The sequence below is a fragment of the Octopus bimaculoides genome, chromosome 7, assembly GCF_046866305.1.
Source record: "Octopus bimaculoides isolate indiv1 chromosome 7, ASM4686630v1, whole genome shotgun sequence".
Taxonomy (NCBI): domain Eukaryota; kingdom Metazoa; phylum Mollusca; class Cephalopoda; order Octopoda; family Octopodidae; genus Octopus; species Octopus bimaculoides.
Window position 1 is genome coordinate 2,526,609 of NC_142934.1, and position 19,901 is coordinate 2,546,509.

The window sequence follows — 19,901 nt, forward strand, 5'->3', positions numbered from 1 at the left end:
AGATTATCATCATTGTTTAACATCCGTTTTCCATGCTGGCATGGGTTGGACGGTTTGACTGAGGACTGGCAAGCCAGGAGGTTGCACCAGGCTCCAATCTGGTCTGACAAGGTTTCTACTGCTGGATGCCCTTCCTAACGTCAACCACTCCGAGAGTGTAGTGGGTGCTTTTACGTGCCACCGGCATGGGAGCCAGTCAGGTGATACTGGCATCGGCCATGTTCGGATGGTGCTTTTTACATGCTACTGGCACTGGAGCCACTCGGGGCAAGGGGCTGGCATCAACCATGTTCGGATGGTACGTTTTGCGTGCCACTGGAACAGGGAGCCAGTCAGGCGGCACTGGCATCTGCCACAACTTCAGTTTCCATTTTGATTTCGATTTGATTGAGATTCTGATTGTGATTGTGATTTTGATTTTACTTGACTCAATGGGTCTCCTCAAGCATGGAAAGTTGCCCAACGATTCAAAGGTACTTTTTAAATGGACTGGTTATGTGACACTGGTATGGTGATCTCACTTTAATTGCCGGGCCTTCTCAATCACAGCATATCTCCAGAGGTCTCGGTCTTTTGTCATTGCTTCTGTGAGGCCCAACGTTCGAAGGTCATGCTTCACCACCTCATCCCATGTCTTCCTGGGTCTACCTCTTCCACGGGTTTCTTCCACTGTTAGGGAGTGGCACTCCTTCACACAGCTCTCCTCATCCATAAGCAGCACATGACCATAGTAGTGAAGTCGTATCTCTTGCACACCACATCTGATGCATATGAAATGGTCTCGCGTCGACGAATCTATTTATCGAGAAATGAATGGATTTACGGCGAAGAAAAATTTCCAGAATTTCTTTAAATAAAAAATTAACTTTTTCATTTCATTTTGTCATATTGCTGCGGGAAATTACTCTGAAAGAAACTTTTGCAGAAAGGTGAGCAGATTGATTATATATTTCTTTTATTATGTTATCGCAGTTTTGTGAGATTCGGCTGTTATTTCTAGCATATTTTCCCTGTTCATCCGCACGCGCCCACACAAACACGCAAGCCGTTCGTTTTCACTTTTAGACAGTGGGATGAAGTGGCGAGGGTTGTATGAATCGATTTTGGAGTTTCTTCGTAGAAAATTTGAAATCAACTAATTTTTACCCCTTCTTCTTAATCTCCATATTTTCCCACGTCGATTGAAAAAAAAACAATTAAAAACAAAAGTTAAAATTTAAAAAATATAGGGTAGGGAGGTGGGATTTAAAATTTTGTAAAAATGGTTTTCGGCCTGTTCAGAATCTCCGTCATCGAAAACAGGAATTCGCTGAAAAAATTTCAGGGGAAAAAAGGAGGGGGGGGGGCGATTTTTCATGCCGGTGTATATTGTAAACATTAACTCATTTCAGATGAAGTTGTTCTCCATTAAATTCAATTTATTTCTTTAAAACTATTTATTAAAAAATCTAAATTTTTTTTTTTTTTTTGCTTTTCTTAATTATTTTTCTTCGTCAAACACTGATTGTCTCCCCTTTGCTCTTGTAAAATTTCGGTGAAGAAATTTCTTTTGTCAAATATTAGAAGTGGCAAGTGTGACCACCACGACATTTACGTCAAGTCTGGAATGTCTGAGCTTTCAAAATGGATAATAGTGAAGACCACGACATGAAAAATTCCGAGAGAAATGAACAAAATGAAATGAAACTGCAGGCCCAATTGGTGGCAAGTGTGCTGCCTGAATACGATATTATTGAGTTGCCAGGACGGTCGACCACGGCTTCGAGTCCATCTTCTGCGATGTCTGGTTCCTGTACCTCTGCTACTTCGCTCAATTCCAGTTCATCGGCGTCGTCATTAATTGCTAATCTACGAGAGGTGGACACTACCATGAAACTCGGATGTCGACCTACATCCGCTGCAAGCAATTTGATGTCTACTAACTTCCCTGCTGACCTTCGACGGACACAGTACGACCAAACAGACTCGGAACATGTGGCCATCCCGAAAATATGCGCCGGTGTTAACTGTCCCGAGAAACTTGTAAGTAGTAGCAGTAATTGTTGTTGGAGTTTAACCATTCCATTTCTCCTCGGATTATTCTGTTCAATGTGTTCTTTCCGTTCTTTTAATAGTTGCATGCGATTTAAAAGAAATGTAGTTGCTATTTCTAACAGGGTGAACGATCGCATAGGAGCTCCCTCGTTAGCTGGGAGTTGTGTTTTGTAATTGTTACTGTTGTTCTAGCTACACGTTTAACCATCGTAAATGTTTCAAAAACAAAAGATATGACCCACAAAATATTTATTCCTAAAACAAATATTTTGAAATGTTGACCGTAATCATAAGTATTGTTGAGTCATAGTTTGTCTGGGATAGAATTTATATTTTCTGTTTGTTTTATTAGAAATTGTGTTTTCTTTATCGTTATATTATATGTGTATGTTGTGTTTTTATTGTCTTATCAGTTGACAGAATCGTTTTGCACGCCGAACAGAATGCTTCGCGACTTTTTTCCGTCTCTTAACGTCTGAGTTCAAATACTGCTAAGGTCAACTTTGCCTTTCACCCTCTCAGAGTTGATAAAATAAAGTATTAGTCAAATAATGCAGTCAATGTAATCAACTTGCGCCCTCTCCTCATGAATTAATGACGTTGTTCCAAAATTAACTATACACATATTGTAAAAACTCGAACATTAAACTAGATATAAAGAAAATATTACTTTAAGATAAAGCTGAACATACAACATAGAATAATAATAAAAAAAAACAAAACACGTACAATGTAACTCCAGACACAAGAATTTTGTCTACATACGCAAAATATCTCTCTCTATATATATATACATCACCACGTGACTGTCATTAGCTTAAAGCCACCACAGGATTAAACAGAATTAGAGAAAATTATTTTGTTCTCTCCTTTATGTAAAACAATTATCTAATGTCATGTTTAGTTTTGGAATTAAGAAGTTCATGTCACAACTCTGTGTCTTTTGAGTTCGGTCACACGACACACCACCCAGAGCAAATGTCTTCTACTATAGTCCTGCACCAACTAATGTCTTGGGAATTGATTTGGACAGAAACTGTATAGAAGCCTGTCGTGTATATGTGTGATTGTGTTTACGTGACAACTGGTGTTGGTTTATTTACAGATAGGCACAGGCGTGGCTGAACGGTAAGAAGCTTGCTTCCAAGTTCAGTCCTACTGTATGGCACCTTGAGCAAGTATCTTCTACTGTAGTCTCAGGCTGACGAAAGCCTTGTGATTATATTTGGTAGGTGGAAACTGAAAGAAGCCCATTGTCTCTCTCTCTCTCTCTAGATATATATATATATATAAGAGGTTAAGGTCAAGATGACTCATACTAATAGGTATGTGTTCTGAATGCTTAAATAGATGTGCCACCAAAATTCCAGTTAGAACTGCGGTTGTGGTTGTGTAAATGTCTCATTTCAAAAATGGCTAATGGTGGCTTCCCTTTGACTCAGTGAAAGCAATGTGAAGAGGCAAAGGATTAGTGGGGGCAGGACCAGGAGATTTGATTTCATTTGATTCAATCTAAAAATTTGACTACATAACGAATGATAAAAATGGTATAAACTGGTAAAGGTAGTCCCTGGCAGCTGTTTCTGGGATATCTCAGCTCTTGGAGCATCGTATCGAGTGAAGACTCCATAAATCAAATATTCCATCATTGGAGAAATATTGGTTAGAGGAGTGGAAAGTTTGCTCCTCATCAATGAGATTTGTTGTGGTTCAATATGTGCAGCAGGAGGATGGTGGTGGGGTGGGGGGTCCAATTAAATCTAATTGGATCAGCAGGTCTTCTTTAGGTAAATCCATAATCAGAAAGAGTGGTTCAGTGGTGTATCAAGGTGAGAAGAGGGAAAGAATTGTGATGCAGCACACTCTATATTGATGGGGAGAATGAAGTTGAATGCTAGCGGATTCAGCATATTGTACATAGAATGAAGATACATTCTGTTGGGAACAAAGATAAAAAGCTAAGAGGTGGGCATTGTTCTGTATATTGAAAGATAGTCCACTGCAGAGGGAAAGTCAATGATAACAGTTGCAAAGTTGTGCTACCTAAGTGACCAATACTGTAGTGGGGGGTGGATGCTCTGAGAGCGTAGCTGCTAGAATAAGGGTAGCCTGAGCAAAGTTCAGAAAGCTCCTACCTCTGCTGGCAACAAAGGGCCGCTCACTCAGAGTGAAAGGTAGACTGTATGATGTGTGTGAACAGCCATGCAACATGGCAGTGAAACATGGGCCATGAATGCTGAGGAGATGCAAAGAGGCTTGCAAGGAATGAAGTTAGTATGATCTGCTGGATGGGTAATGTCAGTGTGCAGACACGACAGAGTGTAAGCGCCCTGAGAGAAAAGTTGAACATGAGAAGCCTCAAATGTAGTGTGCTTTCTGAATGGGTATACATTTGTTTTTTTTCTCCTTGGTTTTCTGTTTATTAATTGATTTATACCATACTTACTGTTTTACCACCTCCTTCTCACATGTCTTCTTACCTCCCCCCCTCCTCTCTCTTTCTCCTTCTTCTCCATACTATTTTCTCCTCTTACACAGGTATTGTGTTTGGATCTCAGTTCAGAAATGGAACGGATGAAATTTCTTTCAAGAGCTGGGTAAGTCTAAACGTATTTTTGTATTTCACCACACTTCGATAGCAAAGATCAGTAATACTCTCCAATGATACACATTTACGACCACAGCTTAGTGACACTAATTAATAGCACTAATTAATACAAGTGTTGAATCTTTTAGCATTTAAAGCAGCCATGTCCAGGGTCCAAATATTCTATTTGTTTCTTGATCAAACCAACCATATCCAGCCTCTCAAACCTACCCAGCAATGTCATTCTAAAAGTAAACAGTCTTATTGTTGAAATCTCAAAGCTATGAGATAATGCATGATTAATTGAAAACAATGTGAATAAATAAGTTTTACATTTGACACAGAAGTCATCTGAATACTGTTGAAAGGGTTGGATGGCTCCCTGGGACACAGTAGGACGTGGTGATGCAAGGATCAACGATGACTGTCTTAGGTGGGGCGGGTATGTAGCTACCCCAGTATTTAGAGAAAGAGAACAAGCAGAAACCAATATTCTGGGAGGTGAGTCAATCCTTTTTTTAGAGAAAATGTTGTTACCATAGAGATGGCTACTCCATTTCATTACTGAATCATTCATGGACTTTAATTACTGAGATGGAATCATCTGTTGAACTAACCTCCTTTACTCCCTTACCAAACTACTGACGTGTGGAACACTATCATCTCTTTTTCTTTAGTCCCAGCTGGAGGAAGAGAGACAACATCTTGCTTGCAATATCTTCCATATTCTAGTCTCATATTTAGCAGAAAAGCATAAATTTTACATGTTGCTTTTATTTTGCTCAGCAGCTGTTTTCGTTAAGATAAACAACACCAAATGCATAATTACATAATTGTGATGTATAATTAATTTAAAAACTATTTACCCAAATCATCAAATTACCTTTTTTATATCCTTCCAAGCCTTGTTACTTTGATTTGAAGGGTGCAGAGAGTAAATTAACAGAGGTTATTCCCAGAAATGTAGCATAAAAGAAGACAAAGTTCAGTTCTAAACTCTACTCATTTCACTCTGTTAAGTGGTTAGAGACAGGACCTTCAACTGTTGACCCCCAACAAAAAAAAAAAAATAAATAAATAAAACGTAGAAGCAAGACTTGGTTCTCTAAGGAGGATAATGACTTTGAATGAATATTATCAGACTGTGGCAAAGTGTGCCAGCATGGACAGCAATGACAGTGGTGGCCATGGTGATGACAACATATTTTAGGTCGTATTTTATTTGACAATTTCATGTTGATTGATCAATCAGTTCTGATGTTTGGTGAAGATCGTAAAACTCTTTTTAATATTTCAGAGATCGCTTTTCTACTCTTCAACTGGTCAAAAGAACAATTGGTTTATTTGTCCAAAGTAAACACAGACTAGACAACCATCATCGGTTTGCTTTTGTCACACTCCATGATACTGCCACCTGGGTAGGTCACCTTGCTTATTAATGTGTGTGTGTTTGTGCATGTTTTACCACATAACAGTGCTGTCTGGGTAGGCCATATTGTGTGTGTGTGTGGGTGTCCTACAACACAGTTCACTTCTACCTGAGCAGATCACTTTCCATTGAAGATGTTGCACCCAAAATATAACCTGATGAAGAATCATTTGAAAGTGTACACACACACTTTACTTCTGGCATGCAGTGGTTAATTACATATATTGTTGTTTAGCGTTAGTCCTGCTCTGGTTAATCAAACCTATGGTCCAAGGCATTCCATATACGATCTTACCTTTTTCTATATTTAGGATTCCAAGTTTCCATCCTTTTTGAGGCTGGTAGGTTGTAATTTGATGTAGATTAAGCTGTTATTTCTAGCAATTCAAGTGACCATGTAGAGCAGACTTGACAGCCCTTTCTAAGGAGTGGATTGCATTGGACATAACTCATCACCAGGTGAGCTGCATTACTACAAACACCTTCAAGGTAATTTTTCATTAGGTGTGCCATTTCGAATGTCCCATGGGCCACATGTGGTGCATGACTGATGTAGATTTTTCCTTTTGGGGTCAGGTTAAATGTATGTGAAACAATGTTACCATCTCGACGTGTAGATTCTCAAATGTCCAGTCTAGACAGGATATGTTTCCTATGGCTGTCCAGTCTAGACAGGATATGTTTCCTATGGCTGTCCAGTCTAGACAGGATATGTTTCCTATGGCTGTCCAGTCTAGACAGGATATGTTTCCTATGGTTGTCCAGTCTAGACAGGTTGTGTTCTCTCTGACAGTCCATTCTGAGCTTGTATTTTTTTTCGTTTTCATGGACCATACTTTTATCCAACTCTGCTGTGTGATTCTGACTTTGATGTTTAATAACAGATTTACTGGATCGGGGCTGAGCTACTGGTTAAACACTACCCTAGCCACCCCTTCTTCTCAATCACTGCATTAAAAAAACTAATATTGATTTTAGGGATGCCATCTCTTCAACCATTTCTTTTCTTCTCATCTATTTTAGTACCACAGTTTTACTAATGACCCCAGGGAAATTGCAAATTTGTTGGAAAATTTGGATGAAACTTACAAGTGTTCAAATCTTGATGTTGGGTCCGTGCTGAAGACTATGTAAGTACTAGTCTAATCTGTATCTTTCTGCCATATTCTACCAATATTTTCATCAGGTTGTAACTCCAAACATGTTAATAGTAACATTTTTTTTTTTTTTACAAGGCTTCATTACAAAGGACTGTCTACTATTTCTACAGAGTATTTTGGTTATTTGAAAGAATTCATTTCATGAGTATTCTTAATGTTAGCCACACTTGCACATTTATGTTTTCTCACTCAGTCTGTGATTTCGCTTCATCTCTTGCTTACACTATTTCGTATAGAGTTCCTGCTTACACCTCTCCTTTACATCAAAAAGGGCCACTTACCTGACGATAGTAGAGATCAGAAAAATTTTCTCCTGTGACTTTTGTCTTTGCTACGTTTATTCTTAGACTTCTCAATTCTAGTTTCTGCTCACATATTTCAAACTTGACCAATTCACTTCTGAGAAATGACATCTGCTATAGTCCTGAACTGACAAAACCTTCTCAGTGAATTTGCTTGACACAAGGAAGTTCATCAAATTATACCGAGCTTCCTCCTCAGATCTGACAATCTCATCAATCTCAATCTTGTCATCTATCACAATTTCATCATCATCAGTCACAGCTGCATTGTCAGCTGACTGATGATGATGAAATTGTGATAGATGACAATGCAGCTGTGATTGATGATGATGATGAAATTGTGATAGCTGCATTGTCATCTGTCAGACTTTCAACATCAACAACTGAAATGTTGTCACCCTCAAATGGAGCAAAGTATTCTTCTTTCAAACCAGACATTGGTATCGGTGAGTATTTCTAGCAGAATTGTAAAAGAATGGCAACATAAAAAAAGTTTTGTAAATGAATTACAAGTTTTATTTGAGAAACATTGTCACACCTTACATTACTGAAAATTATACAGGCATTTAGTATGTCAGGTGTAAAATATCCACATATATATACATGCAGGGTGCGATGGATAAATTGTTTACTATTTTATATTTCTAATTTTGGGCATGCTCATTGTTTGTCTCTGATTTTGTCGACTACACAGTACAGTAGGGTTAGTTGGGCACTGTCTGTAAGAAAAACAGCATCATAACACTATTCACTCTGCTAGAAATCTGGAAACGACACGCTGTACTGCTTGGCATTTGCACCAGAAGCTCCAATACAAACATTTCAGAGTGTTTGGGTGTCAATCTGATGACAGTATAGCTGATGAGTCTAATGGTAATTACGAAGGTATGGCAGCTCGGAATACTCACTCTGATCATTTTGATAAGAAAAGAACTCTTGAAGTTGTTGGTGAGATCCAGGCCATGATTAACAAAGAACCTTCCAAATCAATAAGGTCCAGAGCCATGGGAGTGTCTGAGATTCTTATCAGGCAGGTTGGGCACGAAAACATTCGGTATTCCTCGTACAAGATGAGGAAGAGCCAATTTTTATGCCAAGCCATTAAGGACAAGGGGAAAGACCACACTACAAAGCTTTTGAACAAACTCAAGCATCCCCTCCAACCGAACATGCTTTGGTTTTTCTCAGATGAGAAAAACTTCTGCCACGATCAGATGGTGAACTCACAGAACAAGCGTTGGCTTGCCGTGTCCCCAAAACATGTAGCGAGAGTGATAAAAATCAAACATCCAATCAACATTGTGGTGTTTGGAGTGATCACTAGTGATGGTGATGCTATGCCTACATTCATCTTCCCACTCGGCCTCACACTCAACATGGAGGCCTAAATCAAGTGCCTGGAGGAGGTAGTGCTGCCCTAGGTCAAAGAGAGTGGCTGCTGGAAGACCCTATTTCTGGCAACAGGACTCTGCACCGTGTCACACAAACAGAACCCAGTCATGGCTGTCAGACAATTTCTGCAACCACATCACCCCTAACATCTGGCCACCTAACTCACCAGACTGCAACCCCCTTGATTATTGTGTGTGGGGCTCAGTTGAGCGAAAGACCAAGAAAATTCCTTGTAACACCAAAGATGAACTGAAGGCAAGGATTATGGCAGCATTCACCAACTTAAGCAAGGAGACCATCCAGAAGAGTTGCAGGAGATTTGGAAGTCGTCTGGAGGCCATGGTTGGAGCCATTGGCGATTTTATTGAATAAATTTACTCTTTAGTATTTCAAGATAATGACAAAGATATTGCTTATTCACATTTCTTTACTCTCTTAAAAAGATGCAGCTCACTCATCTTGAGTATCCAAAAGGAGCTTAGCCCCTATTTACTATGTATATTTAAGGAAATATATTGACCCTGAGCTGACTTTGACTAACAAAGTTGATTGCACTGACTAGGTTCATATTGATATGGTTGATAATGTCAAAACTGAAGTGTAAATACACCTGTTGTACACCTGTTGCAAATGAATGTCTTATCTCTTTAACCTCTTCTCCTGCCATCATTGGCACTTATTGTTGTTCTTGTTCTTTACCTTTAATCTTTTGCTTGTTTCTCATCTCCATTTCAGCCTTCGCAACTGTGAACTTCCCATCATGGAGGACCCTACTTTGCCCCCTCCTTATATTGTAAGGATCATCCTTATCTTTGGCCGATCCCAGAGTAAACTGGATATCTGTGAAGAGGTAAGGATTTCAAACTACCATTCACTCTCGTTTCATGCAAGTGCACCATGCATGTTTCCAAATACATGTTCACCCACATGTCTTTACATGAATGGAAAACAATTGGATGGTTTTCTTTTATTGGACTGGTCTGAAAGGGCTGGTGGCCATGGCTCTAGAGAACCAAGTGTAATCAGCATTGTGAAAACCTTTGGGGATTCTAGAAAGACAAGAATATAGAGAGGAAGGACTGTGAATAGGAGTCAGGGTAGGGGAGGGCATAGTGTAGATGATGAGATTGGGGGTGGTATGAGCAGGGGCCATTGTAGACGTGGCAGGGAAAGCAGAGAAAGGAGGTGCAGCACCTGTGTGGATCAAAGGCTGGGGCATATTAGGGAGTGATTTCAGTTGAGTCCCCTTTTGTTTTGTGGATACAGTTAGATATGTGTTTGGGTGTCACAATAACACCATCCCAGATATGGCAGCAGTGCTCCTCTGGTGAGCCTCACCTAAACACTTAGTGCAAAGTCAGTGATTATTATATGAAGTATTTTTTCCTGATTGGGAAGAGAAAGATCAGTAAAGGTGATGGAGTGATTTCTAAGTTGAGGGTCAGAAGTGGGGTTGCCTTGCATTTGTAGGAACCCTGAGAAAATCTGGTTTTGAGGATCCCTGTTTCCTGGGAACAGAAAGGGTCAGCAATGTGTGTTTGTGTTAAAGGAGATGACCCCCATTGAAGGACCTTTTTCTGAGGAGTCAATGCAGATATTTAACTTAAGGTACCTCAGTTGTAGAAGGGTAGGGAAGAATAGAGTGCCATTTATGTGAATGCAAGTTATTGAAGAAGATGACAAGTAAGTCTTTGTGTTGGAGTAAGAGTGTAGGGGATAAAAGCAAACCCTTGAGAAAGCCACATGATTGAATGTGGGTCAGAAAGAGCTCCATCATCAGATACCTTGCAGGGGTAATCTGACAGAACACCAATGATTCAAGAGAAGCCCATAAAGGTGGTGGGGTGCAGATATTTGTGTGGGCTTGCTTGCCAAGTGCAGTGAAATGTGAAATGCACCATTAGGGAACAGTTCTTAAATCAGTGATGAAATGCTTCAACATTTTATAATGTTTATATTCATCATCATCATTAGCATCCACTTTCCATGCTGGCATGGGTTGTTAGATGGCTTGACTAGAAGTGGTAAGTCAGAGCATTGCACAGGTTCCAGTCTGATTTGGCATGGTTTCTATTGTTGGATGGATGCCCTTCTTAACACCAACAACTCCAAGAATGTAGTGGGGACCTCTTACATGGCACTGGCATGCCTGCCTTTTACATGTCACTGACCACGACTGTGATTTCTCTTGGTTTGGTGAGTCTTCTCAAGCACAGCAAATTACCAAAGGTCTCAATCATTTGTCATCACTTCTGTGAGACCCAATATTTGAAGATCACTTTGTTCCATGTCTTCCTGGGTCTACCTCTTCCACAGCTGTCCTCATCTATACACATCACATGCCTATAACAGCACAATCATCTCTTTCACGCCACCACATCTCATACCTCATAATTGTTTTCTCTCAAGATCCTTATACAATGTCATACATGCCAACTGACATTGCACATCCAGCAAAGCATTGTAGCTTCATTTCTTTCAAGCCTACCACATATCCTCAGCAATCACAGCTCATGTTTCACCAGCAGAAGTGTTAAGACCGGTCCTTCTGGTTGAGTGAAGCACTCATGGAGGTGCCACGTAAAAGTGCCCATGTGACACCATGTAAAAGTGCTCGTGTGGTGCTATGTCATAAGCACCCACTATGGCAGCTAACACTATGTAAGTGCCATAATTAACCATCTATTTAACCATCTCACATTGTCTCTGATGAAGGAATATCCCTAATATCGCAGAAACAGTTGTAAGACTACCTTTCTCTTTATAAATGTCCTGAAAATTCCACACAGCCTTTTGGCTTTGTTGTCTCATTTTATAACACACACACACACACACACACACACACACACACACACACACACATATATGAGACAAGTTAAAAATAATGGTCATTACATAAAATTCCTTTATTAGAGCAAATTTGGCTTACAGCTGTTTCCAGTAGTCATTGCAGGTACATTATTATTATGCTTACTCAATTGGTTTATTGATCAATTGAGATAAATTGAATGACCTACGAAAATTACTGCTACTTTATTCAAAGCCAGTAGCATCAATTTTCTTAGGTCGTTCAATTTACATCAATTGATCAAAAGACCAATTGAGTAAACCTATCGGTAACGTACCTGCAATGATTACTGGAAACAGCTGTAAGCCAAATTTGCTCCAATAAAGGATTTATGTGTGACGACCATTCTTTTTAACTTGTCTCTTATATATCACTCTGAATAAAAAGCAGTTTATCTGAGACCCATCCACGGATTTACAATATAGAACTGTGATGAACCATAGCTTGGGACCCTACCAATCTTCACTAATCTGAGCAATTTTGCTAACCTTGGTCTGCCTCTATTTGTTCTGTATCTTTTATCAGGTCCAGAAATTGCTCCTGCTCTCACCTTTCCTGTTTGTTGATGTCTTCTATGTACACGAACCTCCATCAGAAGACAATTGTTGTGAGGTAAGTCTGTTTCTCTTACCACTCCAACACCACCATCAGAACTCTTTATAACAACAAAGCCTTTTTGTAGTGCAAGAAATAGCAGCCAAGTCTCCCTACCTCAGATTGCAACTTACAATATTAAATTTGGAAAGGAGCACACACACACTAGATAATGCAATCGTAGGTATTTCCTTTAAAAAAGCAAAATACAGCAGTGGTCAGTGCAGTTAGATTTGCCATGGTCCATCTAAGCTACAGTGACACAACCTCATCCTGCCCCCATTGGCTGTGCAAGGGATGTTAAGTTCACTTCCCAACAATATGGTTTCAGGTTTTGTCTTGCTGCCCTGGGGCCAATTCAAAACTGTGTGAGTGGATTTGGCGGACAGAACTGAAAGAAGTTAGTTGTGTGTGTGTGTGTGTGTATTGACGTGATACAAGTAATGTTGTTTGTTTCCAAATTTCTGCTCAGAGGGAAAAATTACTTTGTTTAGTGTCAGGAAGAGCATCCAGCTGTGTATTCCATCCGACTCATACAAACTTGGTAAAAGTGGACATTAAAACAATGATGAAGATGATGATGATAGGAGGATGAGTGTTTGGGTCTCCTTGTCTTCACATCATGTATCGCTGTCATACAAGTAATATCGCTCACTTGTTTCCAATCTTTGTCCAAAGCTCTCTATTTCAAAACTGACCCTCCCACTCTCTGTTTTACTGGTGTTAGCCTCCCCTCCCCCAATCATCGTCATCATCATCATCATCATCATTGTTTAACGTCTGCCTTCCATGCTGGCATGGGTTGGATGGTTTGACTGAGGACTGGCAAGCCAGGAGGCTGCACCAGGCTCCAATCTGATCTGGCAAGGTTTCTGCAGCTGGATGCCCTTCCTAATGCCAACAACTCTGAGAGTGTAATGGGTGCTTTTTACATGCCACTGGCATGAGGGCCAGTCAAGCAGTACTAGCATCGATCACACATGAATGGTGCTTTTTATGTGCCACCAGCACAGGAGCCAGTCAGGCGGCACTGGCATTGGCTATGGCAATCACTTCACTTGCCTCAACAGGTCTTTTCAAGCACAGTTCATTGCCCAATGATTGAAGGGTCCTCTTAAATGGGCTGGTTATGCTGCACTGGCATAAGCCATGGTTATGGTCTCACTTGGCTTGCCAGGTCTTCTCAAGCACAGCACATCTCCAAAGGTCTTGGTCGCTCATCATTGCCTCCATGAATCCCAACGCTTGAAGATCGTGCTTCACCACCTCATCTCAGCTCTTCCTGGGTCTACCTCTTCCACAGGATCCCTCAACCGCAAGGGTGTGGCACTTTTTCACGCAGCTATCCTCATCCATTCTCACCACATGACCGTACCATTGCAGTCATCTTTCTTGCACACCACAACTGATGCTTATTAAATCCAACTTTTCTCTCAGGGTGCTTACACTCTGTCATGTATGCATACTGACATTACACATCCAGCGGAGCATACTGGCTTCATTCCTTGTGAGCCTACGCATATCCTCAGCAGTCAAGGCCCATGTTTCACTGCCATGAAGCATGCCTGTTTGCACACATGCATCATACAATCTACTTTTTACTCTGAGCGAGAGTCCCTTTGTCACCAGCAGAGGTAAGAGCTCTCTGAACTTTGCCCAGGCTAGTCTTATTCTAGCAGCTACACTCATAGAGTATCCACCCCTACTATTGATTTGGTTACCAAGGTAACAGAAGCTATCAACTACTTCTAATTTTTCTCTCCTGGCATGTGATGAAAGCTGTTTACTGCATATTTTCAATGTTTATTGCACCTGAACATCTGCCACACACAAAAACTATCTTCGCAGTTGGCCTTCCTTTGATATCACTGCACTTCTTATGTGTCCATAGCTTACACTGGGTACATCTTATAGAGTTTCTACCTGTGCCTTTCCTACAGATCAAGCAGGGCCATCTACCTGAAGGGGTTTGTGATTTGTCTGCCTTCCTACTAATTAGGACTTTGGTTTTAGCTGTGTTGACTCTAAGGCCCTTCGATTCTAGACCTTGCTTCCACACCTGAAACGTCTTCTCTAGTCCTGGTAGTGACTCAGCTATTAGAGTAAGGTCATCAGCATAGAGAACTGGATGCTCCCAGGAGCATCCTGTCTTGAATTCCTCTGTTATTGCCTTGATGTTATTGCTATGATGAATAAGAGGGGGCTGAGGACTGATTCTTGGTGGACCCCTACCTCCACCCGGAATTCTTCACTGTACTCATTGCCAACCTTCACCTAACGAACAGCATCCCTGTACATGGCTTGTACAGCTCTCACCAACTATTTATCTATCTCTAGTTTCTGTATTGACCACCAGATAAGGGATTGGAGGACCCTGTCAAAGGCTTTCTCCATGTCAACGAAAGCCAGGTACAGAGGTTTATCCTTAGCTAGGTATTTCTCCTGCAGCTGTCTTACCAGAAATATAGCATCAGTGGTGCTTTTCCCAGGCACGAACCCAAACTGCATCTCATCTAAACTGACTCTCTCTCTAATTAATTGGGCTATGACCCTCTCGTGACTTTCATCACCTGATCCAACAACTTGATACCTCTGTAATTATTCGTATCTAAAGCGTCACCTTTACCTTTGTAGCAGTTGACTATGGTACTGCAACACCAGTCATTGGCAATGAGTCCTTCATGCATCACCTGGTTAACTATACAGGTGACTAGGCTATAGCCAACACTGCCAGATATTTTGAGCATCTCTGCAGTGATTTTTGATGGGCCGGGGCTTTCCCTGTCTTCATACTTTTAATCGCTTTATCTACCAAGGTTCTATCAATTTCGATAGTTGGTCCCTCTGTTGGGTTGACATTTGGCAGACTCTCTTTCTCCCATTCATTCTCTTCAGTTAGCAACCTTTTATAGAAGCATCTCCAAGTCTCTCTCTTTGCAGCATCATTAAATGCAAGTGAACCATCATCCATGCAGACACATTTCTCTCCAATGACATCACGATTCTCTCTCACACTCTGTCTTGCAATTCGAAACACTTCAAGTCTCTGGTCCTCATGACGCAGAACATTGGCAGTTTTTTTCTTATCTGCTTCCCCTCTGGCTAAGTAAACCTGTCTCCTAGCTTCGCTTCCCTTCTGGCAATCTGATACAGTTCCCTGCTACCACCGTTCTTCCAGTCCTTCCATGCCTGTTTTTTTTTTTCTTAATGGCCCTGTCAACTACATTGTCCCACCACCATATTATCTTCAGTCAAGAGGGGACTTTGCACCATCCACAGATCTGGTCAGTGGCCCTCAACAGGTTGTCTTGTTGGCAATTCAGTATATAAGACGTGCATGGGGGTCTTGGTAGTTTAGGTGTCCATGAGATTACAAAGTGGTTGCTGTTGTTGTTGCTGTTTAATGAGAGATAGGAATTAGATCCCTGCACGCTGGTATTCACAGATGAAAGGTTGAACAATGGTGACAAATAGTGATATTGTTGTGTGGTGTCAAGTGCATGGTAACAAAGAATGGTGGTGGTGGTCGTCGTCGTCATGATGATGATGAATAGAGTCATATAACAATAGTGGTGGTGGTTGCCATGGTGATGATTTCATTTTCGTTTCTTAATGAGTTTGTTTTTTCCTTTTCAGCAAATCTTTGACCAACTTTGTTCGCTTGATGTCAAAGGCCAGTCCTACATTTTTGAAGTGTCAAAGAATTTGACTAAATTATACGACAGTATGGCCCAGCTGTTGGCTCACCCGTTACAGAGACCTTTGCAGAGAGATTCCTCACATCGGATCAGAGCCAATATGGAGGAAGGGTGAAGAGGTTTTAGCACGAGGAACAAAAAAAAACACTTCATTTTTCATGAAATAAAAAAAAATAAATATATGTCTGATTGTTATGTAGTTTGAATGTTTCCCCTTGTCATAGCTCAGTTTTAGATATATTTTGAAATAGAAGCCATCTGCTGTATATCTTAGTCCTTCCCTTCTTTCTACATCTTCAGCCTGGAGACGTTCTGTCCATTACAAATATTTTTGTTCTGTTTTAAAGTCCAGAAATAATAAAAACTAACAATATTTATTAAAGATTTATTCAAGTTTTGTGTGTCTAACAAAGTTGGTGAAATCTAATCACATTGTCATCAGTCTCTGCCTTTAATATTCTGTGTTAAGTCCTCGAGCAAGGTACTTGACTCTACTAGCTTTACTGAACAAAGGAAAACATGTAACAAATAGGTTCCACTACATGGATCAGAGTGAAGGAATGTCCAGGAACACTTGCTTCAACATCTAAATGGATGGTGTTGAATGCATGATAAAAACGTAGCCAGCATCATGTGTGAAAGGATTGATTATAGGAAGGACAAATTAAATTACTTGAGGGAGTCATTCATGGTCCTCCATCTTCTTATCTGGAAACAAAATTTTTTAAAATAGTGCAACAGATGTAAAAAACAAATGTGTAGGAAACAGGTTTGTAATTGATTGCCTACATGTTTTCACATCCCACACTAAGTTGAATGAAATAATCTATTGCCACTTTAGAGACATCAGATCTTGAATAATGGTGAAATATGATGGCAACGACCTGATGTCTTTAAAGTGTCAAAATTTGATAAAATTGTCAAAGAAGGGATTTGAAGAATTTTTGTTTTTAAAAATTAATGTGCATGTGTGTGTGTGTGTGTGTTTTAACTGGAACACCAGCAGGTTTTCTCATCATCTTTTGTTTTCTGTAACTTTAAACTATACATGTGTTTATATGTATATATATATATCTGTATATATATATATATATATATATGTGTATGTATATTTATGTATATATATATATTTATGTATATATATATATCTGTATATATATATATATATGTGTATATTTATGTATATATATATATTTATGTATATATATATATCTGTATATATATATATATATATATATGTGTATGTATATTTATGTATATATATATATATATATGTGTATGTATATTTATGTATATATATATATATGTATGTGTATATATATGTATGTATATATATGTATGTATATATGTATATATATATATGTATGTATATATATATATATATGTATGTATATATGTATATGTATGTATATATATATATATATGTATGTATATATGTATATGTATGTATATATATATATGTATATGTATGTATATATATATATGTATATGTATATATATATATATATGTATATGTATATATATATATATATGTATATGTATGTATATATATATATGTATATGTATGTATGTATATGTATGTATGTATATGTATGTATGTATATGTATGTATGTATATGTATGTATGTATATGTATGTATATATATGTATGTATATATATGTATATATGTATGTATATATATATTTATGTGTATATATATATGTATGTATATGTAGTATATATATCATCATCATCATCATCGTTTAACGTCCGCTTTCCATGCTAGCATGGGTTGGACGATTTGACTGAGGACTGGTGCAACCGGATGGCTACACCAGGCTCCAATCTAATTTGGCAGAGTTTCTACAGCTGGATGCCCTTCCTAACGCCAACCACTCAGAGAGTGTAGTGGGTGCTTTTACGTGTCACCCGCACAAAAACGGCCACGCTTGAAATGGTGTCTTTTATTTGCCACCCGCACAAGAGCCAATCCAGGGGCACTGGCAACGATCTCGCTCGAAAACCCTACAAGACCAGTCAGGCGGTACTGGCAACGGTCACGCTCAGGATGGCACATCTTATGTGCCACCCGCACAAGAGCCAGTCCAGGGGCCCTGGCAACGATCTCACTTGGCTTGCCGGGTCTTCTCACGCACAGCACATTTCCAAAGGTCTCGGTCAGTAGTCATCGCCTCGGTGAGGACCAATGTTCGAAGGTCTTGCCTCACCACCTCAGCCCAGGTCTTCCTGGGCCTACCTCTTCCACGGGTTCCCTCAACTGTTAGGGAGTGGCACTTTTTCACGCAGCTATCCTCATTCATTCTCACCACATGTCCAAACCAGCGCAATCGTCTCTCTTGCACACCACAACTGATGCTTCTTATGTTCAGCTTTTCTCTCAAGATACTTACACTCTGATGGGTATGCACATTTACATTACACATCCAGCGGAGCATACTGGCTTCATTCCTTGCGAGCTTACGCATGTCCTCAGCAGTTACAGCCCATGTTTCACTGCCATGTAGCATGGCTGTTCGTACACATGCGTCATACAGTCTGCCTTTTACTCTGAGTGAGAGTCCCTTTGTCGCCAGCAGAGGTAAGAGCTCTCTAAACTTGGCCCAGGCTATTCTTATTCTAGCAGTTACACTTTCAGCGCACCCACCCACACTACTAACTTGGTCACCCAGATAGCGGAAGCTATCGACTACCTCTATATATATATACATACATACATATATATATATACATACATATGACTGGGTCCTTCATTCTTACGTATGTACGTACGTACAAACTTACCTTCGTTTGTTCGTCCGTTCGTGCGTTCGTTTCTTCGTACGTACGCACGTTTGTTCTTTCGTTCGTTCCTTCGATCGTTCGTTCGTTCGTTCTTTCGCAGGTACGTACGTACGTTCGTTCTTTCGTACGTACTTACGTTCGTTCGTTCGTTCATTCGTACGTACGTACGTTCGATCGTTAGTCCATTCGTTCGTGCGTACTTGCGTTTGTTCGTTAATTCTGTTGTTCGTTCGTTCGTACCTATTTACATTCGTATGTACGTTCGTTTTTTCCTTATTTCGTTCGTTTGTTCGTTCGTACGTAAGTGTGTACGTACGAACACTCGTTCCTTCGTACGTACGTACGTTCTTTCGTTCGTTCGTACGTACGTACGTACTTTCGTTCGTTAGCTCGTTCTTTTGTTCCTTCGTTCCATCGGTTGTTCCTTCTTTCGTTTGTTCGTTCGTTCGTTCAATCGTTCGTTTGTTCCTTCATACGTACGTTCGTTCGTTTGTTCCTTCGTACGTACGGTTGTTCGTTCGTTTGTACGTATGTACCTACGTTTGTTTGTTAATTCGTTTGTTCGATCGCTCGTTCCGTCTTTCCTGCATTCGTTCGTTCGTTAATTCTTTCGTTCGTTCGTATGTGCGTTCCTACGTACGGACGTGCGTACGTTCGTTCGTTCCTTCATTCGTACGTATGTTCGTTCGTACGTACGTACATACGTTCGTTCGTTTATTCTTTCGTTCGTAAGTACGTACGTTCGTTCGTTGTACGTACGTAATTACGTTCGTTCGTTCGTACGTACCTACGTTCGGACGTACGTTCGTTGGTACGTAGGTTCGTACGTAGGTTCGTACGTACCTAAGTACGTACGTTCATTCGTTTGTTCATTCTTTCGTTCGTTCGTTCATTCGCTCGTTCGTACGTTCGTTGTATGTACGTACCTTCATTCGTTCGTTCGTTCGTTCGTACGTACGCACGTTCCTTCGTTCGCTCGATCGTACGTACGTACGTTCCTTCGTCTGTTTGTTCGATCTTTCATTCGTTCGTACGTAGGTATGTTCGTTTGTTCATTCTTACGTACGTACTACGT

General features: G+C 40.1%; 1 protein-coding gene across 2 annotated transcripts in view; it reads left to right on the forward strand.

Moving 5' to 3' along the window:
• LOC106872241 (BRISC and BRCA1-A complex member 1) overlaps nt 1–16,426 on the forward strand; it is a 32,464-nt gene extending 16,038 nt beyond the window's left edge. Inside the window, exons 2-8 of one of the 2 annotated variants that reach the window (XM_014919151.3) lie at nt 914–2,022; nt 4,573–4,631; nt 5,919–6,039; nt 7,074–7,180; nt 9,640–9,754; nt 12,278–12,364; nt 15,983–16,426. In XM_014919151.3, the coding sequence (XP_014774637.1) occupies nt 1,624–2,022; nt 4,573–4,631; nt 5,919–6,039; nt 7,074–7,180; nt 9,640–9,754; nt 12,278–12,364; nt 15,983–16,159 (1,065 nt within the window). In that variant the 5' untranslated portion in view covers nt 914–1,623 and the 3' untranslated portion in view covers nt 16,160–16,426. Of the gene's footprint in view, nt 1–913; nt 2,023–4,572; nt 4,632–5,918; nt 6,040–7,073; nt 7,181–9,639; nt 9,755–12,277; nt 12,365–15,982 lie in introns of those variants that run through there. The other variant, XM_089354580.1, reaches the window with a different exon arrangement.
• The last annotated feature ends 3,475 nt before the right edge of the window (nt 16,427–19,901 follow it).